The 9,133-nt window shown below is 24.1% G+C and overlaps 3 protein-coding genes across 3 annotated transcripts in view; 1 reads left to right on the forward strand and 2 right to left on the reverse strand.

Moving 5' to 3' along the window:
• Positions 1–1,382: 1,382 nt before the first annotated feature.
• Phum_PHUM387540 (shc transforming protein, putative) lies at positions 1,383–3,684 on the forward strand (the record flags this gene model as incomplete). The annotated part of the gene is made up of 9 exons (XM_002428452.1): positions 1,383–1,505; positions 1,681–1,751; positions 1,981–2,215; positions 2,293–2,453; positions 2,633–2,808; positions 2,887–3,015; positions 3,112–3,233; positions 3,319–3,429; positions 3,553–3,684. The coding sequence occupies 9 exons, from the start codon at positions 1,383–1,385 to the stop codon at positions 3,682–3,684; spliced, it is 1,260 nt and encodes a 419-aa protein (XP_002428497.1).
• Positions 3,685–3,777: 93 nt separating this feature from the next.
• On the reverse strand, positions 3,778–6,782 carry Phum_PHUM387550 (Armadillo repeat-containing protein, putative; the record flags this gene model as incomplete). The annotated part of the gene is made up of 10 exons (XM_002428453.1): positions 3,778–3,909; positions 4,308–4,529; positions 4,612–4,800; positions 4,870–5,166; positions 5,243–5,467; positions 5,547–5,657; positions 5,739–5,987; positions 6,063–6,272; positions 6,343–6,489; positions 6,579–6,782. The coding sequence occupies 10 exons, from the start codon at positions 6,780–6,782 to the stop codon at positions 3,778–3,780; spliced, it is 1,986 nt and encodes a 661-aa protein (XP_002428498.1).
• Positions 6,783–9,108: 2,326 nt separating this feature from the next.
• Positions 9,109–9,133, reverse strand: part of Phum_PHUM387560 (uncharacterized protein) — a gene marked incomplete at both ends in the record, with an annotated part of 1,556 nt that continues 1,531 nt past the window's right edge. Inside the window, one exon of the mRNA XM_002428454.1 lies at positions 9,109–9,129. Coding sequence (XP_002428499.1) covers positions 9,109–9,129 — 21 coding nt within the window. The remainder of the gene's footprint in view (positions 9,130–9,133) is intronic.

The raw sequence follows: 9,133 nt of genomic DNA on the forward strand, positions 1-9,133 counted from the left end.
TCAACACTGTTAGGACCATTTAATCTATTATCAAGTATACCTATTAATTTTTCTCTGGCTAATTTTCTATTCGATTCTTGCTCTCTGTGTGCATGAACCTTGACTCTAAGACCTAAAATTAATAAAATTATTATTTTATTTAAGTTTGATTTGCAATATCAAATCTTGTTTTTATTTGTTATAAGAAATTTTGATAGCAAAAAAGTCAAAAAATAACAATAAGGTAAAGTATAGAAAAGGCGATAAAGTACTGTAGCTTTCTTACATAGTTAATTATATATATTGCTATTAAAAATTTTTTGAAAAATTTAATACTAACCAGTTGGCTTGTGTATTAAACTAACACAATTATTAATTTTATTTACTCTTGAACCTCCAGGTCCACTTCCCCTAATGAACTGTTCTTCTAATTCATTGGCCTTGATTTCAGGTATTAAAGATTTATCTATTAATTTTTTTCCTCTATAAAAATTAAATCTGTGTGCTATATTTGTAAGTTTTTCAGAATTTTTAACAAAACCTTAAAAAAAATTGATATTAATCTTATTAAAAATAAATTTTTTTTTTAAATTTTTGTTTTAAATTCAGAAATATTATTATCATTTAATAAAAATTACTATATATTCGAAGCATTATAATTTTTAAGACAGGCAAATGAGATAACTATTTAATTCTTCCTTTTTCTAACAAGGCTTTTCCTTTCTAAAAATAAAAAAAAATTTTTTTAATTCAAACTTTACATTAATTTATTATATATTACAATTTTTTAAAAATAATAGAAAATTTATATTGACACCTTATAAAAAAATTCACTTTTCTCCAAGTTGTTTTTATTGAAGTTAAATTCTAACTGAATTTTTTTTTTCAAATAATTTTTATCGGTTAAAGTAATATTTTCACAATAGCGAAGCAATTCTTTATAAAGTTTTAATACTTCTAACTTAGTCGGCACCATTTTTTTCTCTTATTTTCAAAACAGTCTCGATTAATAAAACCTTAAATAACTTATATTACATATTTAAAATTATTTTATTAATAATTTGGACGTAATAGCACAGTGTAAGCACTCAGACAGTATTTCTTAACCTAAAAAAAAAAAAAAAAAAACTAAAAAGAGAACTATGTCGCCACTTCATTCAATTCATTGGGATTTGGTAAGAAATTTGTGATTAAAGTGTTTAATAGTTTTGTTTAGTTTTTATTATGTACAGTATGAAACATATTTTTTTTATAAAGTTTTAAAAAATTAATTATATATACATGTTGTTAAGTTTTTTTTTTTTATTTTTATTATTAATAAACTAAACTATTTTAGCATTATTAAACAATGAGTCACTAATTTAAATCCCTTACAATTAATTGTAAATTTGACAAAATATAAAATGTCACGCCCGTTACCTGATCTTTTTGGCTCGGAAAAAAATATATTCATCAATAAACCTCCCCAAGGATGGTTGCATTCAGATCAAGTAATATTGAAAAAAGGCATAACATACGCTGTACGAGTAAGTTTAACAATAAGTAATTTACATTTGTTTTACCTTACCTAACTTTGTAATTTAAAATAATACTATTATTAAATTTTTTTTTTTTTTTTTACTGTCTTTTGTAGTAAATATAACAAAAATTAATTTTAAAATTTTATTTTTACATTAACAAAGAAACTTAATTTTTTTTCAGTACATTGGCTGTTTAGAAGTAAATACTTCCATGAAAAGTTTGGATTTCGCTACTAGATCTCAAGTAGCTAAGTAAGTTTTTTAATTTATATTTTAAATTTTAATAAATGTTTTGAGTTATTAAAAAAATGTATTTTCTTGTATTGGAATAGGAATAGCATTATAAATAATGTTTCCTAACATCATACAAACATCCTATTCTTTTTCATTTAAATTTTTTTTCATTATCTAAACTTTAATCGGAATTTTTTTAATAGTTTAAGTAAATTTTTATATTTTATGCTATTTTTAATTTTTTTAGAGAATGCATCAATAAAGTATGTGAAGTAGCTGGATTGAAAACAGTTGATAAAAAGAGAAAAATAGAAAAAGCAGTTCAAAGATGTATCGGAGATAAACCAATTATGGACCATGCTGGAGCGAATGTAAATTTAACAGTTTGTAGTTCATCTCTTATTCTGACAGCTCATGATTCTGGTAAGGTTATTGCAGGGCATGAAATGCCTAGAATTTCATTTGCTTCTGGTGGTGACACAGTAAGTATACACTAATTATTAATAATAATTTAGAACTTGATTTGATAATTAATAAATAATTTTGTTTTTTTTTAAAGGATACATTAGACTTTGTTGGCTATGTAGCCAAAGACTTAGAAGATTGGAGAGCATGTTATGTTTTAGAATGTGGAGGTGGGTTAGCTCAAGATGTAATTGCAACCATAGCACAAGCATTTGATCTTAGATTAAAACAGTTTTTGTCAACTACTGGGCCACAGTAAGTTTTTTTTTAAAATTTATTTTGAATTAATTATTAAAAGAAATATTTTTACTATATTTACTATTGCCTACTTCTAACTTACAAGCAGGATGAGTTTATAAAAAAATTTCGATACTTCATATTTTTATTACCAGTGTTTTTATTACTTTAAACGAAATAAATTTTTTTTTTTAAAGAAATGAAGTAACTACAAGAGCAGATGATGGAGAATATTATAATGATCTGCCTGGAAAAATTCCTCCAGACGTAGGTCCACCTCCAGTTCCTCCACTTCCAGCACCCCATCATCATCATACAGTAATTAATGTGCCAGCTTCTGAGTCTTCAGGTTTTTCTCATCAAAATTTAAAAGGTAAATTTTTTGTTTTCTTGTTTTTTTGATATATCAACAAATAAAAAACACAATTTTAAATCTTTTTTTTTTTTTCAGACAATGGAACAAATTTAATAGATTTACATTCTGATGCTCCAATTGCGACAGAACTAGAATATGTCAATGTTATTCCTGTATCATCTCACAGTAATCAGACGACACAAAGTAATGATGTATTTGATTTAAGTAAGTTTAAATTAAACTATTTTAAATATTAATTAAAATTCTTCTTTTTTTTTTTTTTTTAAATATTTGTATTAATAATTTGAAAAATTTTTTTAGGACATCTGGGCTCAACATTAAGCAATAAGCAATCACAAGTTATTCAAAGAAACCAATTGGAACAGGAAATATGGTTTCACGGTTTTATAAATAGGCAAGAAGCGGAATCATTGCTTAAAAAGGTGAATGGTGAATGGTAATTTTTGAAACATTTTATTTTATCTCATGATCTGAATTTTAATGATTTCTTATTATGTAAATTTAAAGGATGGAGAATTTTTAGTTAGAGAATCACAAGGCTCTCCCGGACAGTATGTTTTAACAGGCATGCAAGGAGGATTGAAAAAACATTTGTTGTTGATAGATCCTGAAGGAGTAGTTAGTATTACTATTAAATTTTTTTTTTTTTTTTTTAGTATTTATAAATTGTGTTGTAAAAAATGATTTTATTTGCCCAGTGATATATTTTCATTTCATTATTCCAAAAAAAAATTTTTTTAGGTGCGTACAAAAGACAAAATGTTCGAAAGCGTCAATCATCTTATTAATTATCATGTGGAAAATCAATTGCCTATTATTTCAGCTGAAAGTGCATTAGTTTTAAGGCATCCAGTTCGAAAAGCGAGCCATTAAATTTTTTTTTTAAGGAATATAATAGGTAAACTTTTTGTTTAGGTTAGAATAAAAAATAACATCAAGTTATATCATTATTATTATTATTATTATTTATTCTACACATTTATCATAAGTTAATTTAAATTTTTCAGCAGAAAGTGCCAGTCGTCGAATGTTGCTCAAACAACCGGCTGATGATGCTTGAAGTTCTTCATCTCGTGATCCGATTGTTTCTAATAAATACTAAAAAAAAAAAAAAAAAAAAAAAAAAAGGAAAACTTGAATTTTTTTTTTTTTTTTTACTTTTATAATAATAATAAATTAAAAATAATTAAAGCGTTAAAAATTTTATAGAGATATAATAAAAGTTAAAAAAAGAAAAGAAATTTAATTAACTAATTAAGTACATAGGTAATATTTTTTTAGCAATAAATTTTATATATATATATATATTTTAGATTAATTTTGTTACATGAATTTGCCATTTTATTTACTTTATTTTTTATTGTACCAATTTCAGTATTTATTTTGTAATAAAAAATTTTTAATCGATGATATTTTTGTATTAAAAAAAGTTGTAATTTAAGGCATGTAAATTACACGGAAAAAAATTTTTTTAAATGTAACTACTAATTACTTACTCCAACGACACCAGTTTGATGTAGTGTTATACAGTTGTAAGGATCGGTTGAAAGCATATGAAGAGCTCTTGCTGTAGATCGATGAACAGCTTTATTAGATCCGGCCATGTAAAGTACAAGAGTTGGAAGCGTACCTAATTTTCCAAATTCAAAAGCATTACTACCCGAACCGCAGCAACTGGCTATAGCTGATGCTAAATGTTCTCTTAAGTGATCATCAGTCTGAAATTTATATCAAGATTTATTTTAAATTTTAGTTTAACGGACTTTTCCATAAGTGTGCTACAGGCAACATTGTTTTTACCGTGGGAACCAAATTACAAAGCATGGGAACTACTCCGTGGTCAGTTATTACTGCCAAATTTTCTTTGTCTTCAGCAACTTTTGCAATGGCAGCACATACACAAGCTAATACATTATTATCTTTTGATTTTAGGAGACTTACAATCAATTCCAACGCGCCTACAAAACTTCTAACCATTTCTCCTGAATCCTAAAAAGAAAAAAAGAAGGTAATTAAACTTTTATAAACAAAATTATAATTTATTTTAAAGTAACAAACTTTAGCATTTTCAATCATCGGTCGTAAAGCCCAAGCAGCGTTTGCCTGAACTTTTGGTGAGGGATTTTTAAGAAGAGACCAAACTAAGCGAACTCCATCAAGTTCTTCAATCAGTTCCATGGATTCTGTATCATTAGCGCATTCTCCTAATACTTTAGCTACATTTTCCAACAAAGGTTGGTTGGTCCAACTCAACAATTGAATTAAGGATGGAATTCCTCCTGCTTTCCTCAAAGCTTCTCTATTTTCTTGTGTTTTACAACACTCAGCCAAACCTCCGACGACGTTAATTAAAACCTTGGGTAAAAGAATTATGTTAATTTATAATTTTTTATTTTTTCCTCAACAGTTTTAATTTTTTAAATGTACAAACTTCTTCGTTTTCGTTTTCCAAAAGTTGTACTAATATTCTAACGGTAAAAAGTTCATCGAGACGTTTTATATTTTCCCGGGAAATTGCGCATTTCCATATGGCACCAGTAACGGCCGCCAAAAGATTTTTGTTCGATCGTAATTCAAAATCTCTCGCTAAAGAAATTAATGGATCTAAACCTCCGTGTTGACGTACTAATTGTCTTGTTGTTTCATCTTCTGCACACTAATTTTTTATTTTATTTTTATAAAATATTTTAAATATTTTCAATTTTGCAGAAAGATTAGATTCAAAGTTTAATTACTTTATAAATAGCAGATGCACAATGAGTTTTTAATTCAACGGATTCTGCTGACAAATGTCTCACCAATTGTCCAATCATTCCTTCAGTTTGTATTGCTAGTTGGTAGCTCGCCTACAAAAGGAACATTTCTTATTAATTTTTTTTTTTCAAATACTTTATTACCAAAGTTGTAGAATACGTTATACTATTGACTTCATTAGCGCATTGTTGAATCGTTCCCATAATTGGTACTATCACTTCCGAATGACAGGATTTAAGGACTCTTGCAAGTAATCGTACGATGCCAGCTTTTCTCATTGCCTCTCGATTTCTTTTAGATTTAGAAAGTGACCATAATGCTTTGGCTGCTCCTTTAGCAACTTGAACCAATTCTTTGTCATCTATACTTAATTGATTCCAGGGTGTCGTTAATGCTGTTTGACTAACATCTAATAAATCTACCTGAAATTATGACATTACATTACACTAACAAAATTGTTTATTATCTTTAGTTTTAATAATAAAATAGAAAATTACAATTTTTGGTAAACCTCCTGATTTTCTAACTATCATTCGAGCTTTTCTGATTCTAGCAACATTAGCTAAAGTTTCTGAAGCTAATGTTTGTAAATCTCTAGCCTGATCTGATAAAATATCCAACAGTAAAGGAACTCCTCCAAGATCAGTAAAAGTTTTTCTTACATCATAAGTTGTTGTAAGTTCTTTAAGAATGTATAATGCCCCCAACTAAAATTAAAATGTTTTAAATGTTGAAAATGTTTTACAATTTTTTAAATTAGTTAAAAGTAAAACTAACTTTGCATTTTAAATCATCCGTTTCTAATAAATTTGTTAACACTTCTAATCCTCCAATATCTTTAATTGCAAGCTGATTAACTTCTGTTGTTAAATCATGATCTTTTAAACAAGCAAGACTAACAATTGTTGCAGTTTGATTGCCCGCCTAAAAACAACAATAATAATAATAATAATATAAAATGTGATTATCAAAGTTATTAGGAAAAAAAAAGAAAAAAAAAATTTTAGTTTTACTTTCATATATTTGATAAGTTTTTGTATGTGCCAATATTCAGAAGGTACATCTGTTATTCTCATGTGTTCTTCAGCAAAACAAGCTTCATCTTCTTCGGACGTAAACATTCTTGATTCTTCTGAACTTTCTTCCATTTCACTTATTATAACCATTCGTGGTCCGTAAACCGGACGTTCAACAGATGATCTTTCCAAATCCGCCATTTTTTTCTTTAACTTCTTATACCAAATTTAAATATTTTGTCAACGGACAATTAACTGTAATAAAAAATTGGTAATATTACTTTTTCTTTCGTTGTGTATTATATGTGCATAAGTATAAATAATATAAAAATATATTTGTTTTGAAAAGAAAAAAAAAACGTTTACAACACAATTTTATTATTATTATTATTATTATAAGCAAATCAAAAATGTATAAAAATTTTTTAAAAAAAAATCTTACCTGCTATTTTAATTATAATTAAAAATTTATTTTTGATTGTATTTTACTAAAGTTTTCAAATCAAAGAAAAATTAATATTATTTATAATAACAAACCAAAAACTATCTAGACATTTTTCAAAAGGTTATTATTATTTTTCTCCCAATTAAAATCAAAATAACAGACATTTTGAAAAAATTAACGGTTACCATTCGAATATCGATCAAACTATATAAATTATTTAAGTTTTTTTTTTTCAAGTTAAAGTTAAAGTTATATTTAAATAAATAATTATAGATTGTAATTAAAAAAAAAAAAAAAAAAAGTAATTTAAAATTTTAAAAAACTCATAAACGGTAGTGCCAACATTTAAAAAAAAAAAATTTTTAATTTTATTATTTTGAATGAATTTTAACGGAAAAAAATAAACACAATGAGGAATTAATAAAAAATTATAAAGTTTTTAAAACTATGGGGGTGGAATTTGTAAATTATAAAAATTTAATAATATTAATTATTATTATTATTAACACAGCATCTTTATTTGATTTTATTTTTATAATTACTAACAGTAAATGACGACATTACCGACAATTAAAATGTAATTCACAATAAAATTCACAACCATTATACAATAAATAATAATAAATCTATATAAATATATATAATTTAAAAAATTACAAAAAATAAAATATATTAAGGATTGATGATTATACACACTTATCAACAGGAAAATTACTTTTTTTTTTTAAATTCATTCTGACAAATTATGACTCAATTATTCAAACTTTTATTATTAATAATAATTAGTTATTAAAATACTTATTTAAACTAATATTAAAACTAATACTACAAACAAAAAAACTAAATACATTCAAATTTATGGAATCAAAATTATATAAAAAATAAATTAAATAAAAATTACCAGTAAAAACTCTCAAATTTATTCACATACACAAATTTTTTCAATTAGGTTTTTTTTTTTGATATTGTATAAATAAATAAATAATAATAATAAACTTACTTTTACATTTAATAATAAATAAATAAATAAATAAATTTCACAAAATGAAATACTATTATAATTATATTAATACTTATTAAATGCGCCTTGCTTTGGTTTTAAAAAAAATTATATATTTCATTAATTTGTTTCTTTTTTTTTTCTATAATTTTTTTAACCCTGTGCCTTTAAATCTAGCACTAATTATTTTATTTACATGGAACGGTATCTAAAATTAATAAAATTAAGAAAAAAAAATAAAAATTACTACCGGACGGACCGAATGTTAAAAAGAAAAAAATTAAATAAATAAATAAGAAATAAATTTTGTAAGTTAATAAATTAATATCTATTTTTAAAATTTTACTATTGTTTATGAATTTCATTGATGACATTTTTGTTAAAGGTAACATACATTTTTCTTTTTTTAAACAAAAAGGGTTATTTTAAACTTTAAAACTATATTTTGGCACAAAAATTTAATTAAAAATTAAATTAAATATATTTTCTCAAATATTTAATCATTTTATGATAAATGGCAAGTGAAACTTGTTGAATATTTTAAAACTTTTTTAATTTAAAAATTATAACTATTGTGCATTCAAAAATTTGTTTGTTGATAAAAAGAAAAATCCCCCCCCCACAAAGTTTTAATTACAAATGCATAAATAAATTAATTAATAAATAAAATAAATAGTAAAATAAATAATAATTTTTTTTTTGAAACATTGAATACACTCTTTTTTTTTTTTTTTTTTTTTTTTTTTTTTTATACATTATATAAGACTAATAATAATTAGAGATAAAATTATTTCAAAAAGGCCATTTAATACTATATATATATAAATAAATTTAAGTTCCTTTTATTTTATAAAACATAAAAATGAATAAGACTAGTTTTCAATTGTATTGTATATATATTTTTTTTTTTTTTTTTTTTTACCTAATTTTTATGTTCTCTTTTGTACTTTTTTTTTAATGAAGAATATTTATGGTTTTACAAAATGTCGTACACAAAATTTTAGATGGTTATAATGAAAAGGTAATTTTTTTTTTTTCTTTCATTTCTAGAATCCAACTTCAGGAACTTTTTCCTTGCCGTATCATTTGGAAGACGGACAATACTAA

Source organism: Pediculus humanus, genomic scaffold (assembly GCF_000006295.1).
Source record: "Pediculus humanus corporis 1103172107869 genomic scaffold, whole genome shotgun sequence".
NCBI classification, from domain to species: Eukaryota; Metazoa; Arthropoda; class Insecta; order Psocodea; family Pediculidae; genus Pediculus; species Pediculus humanus.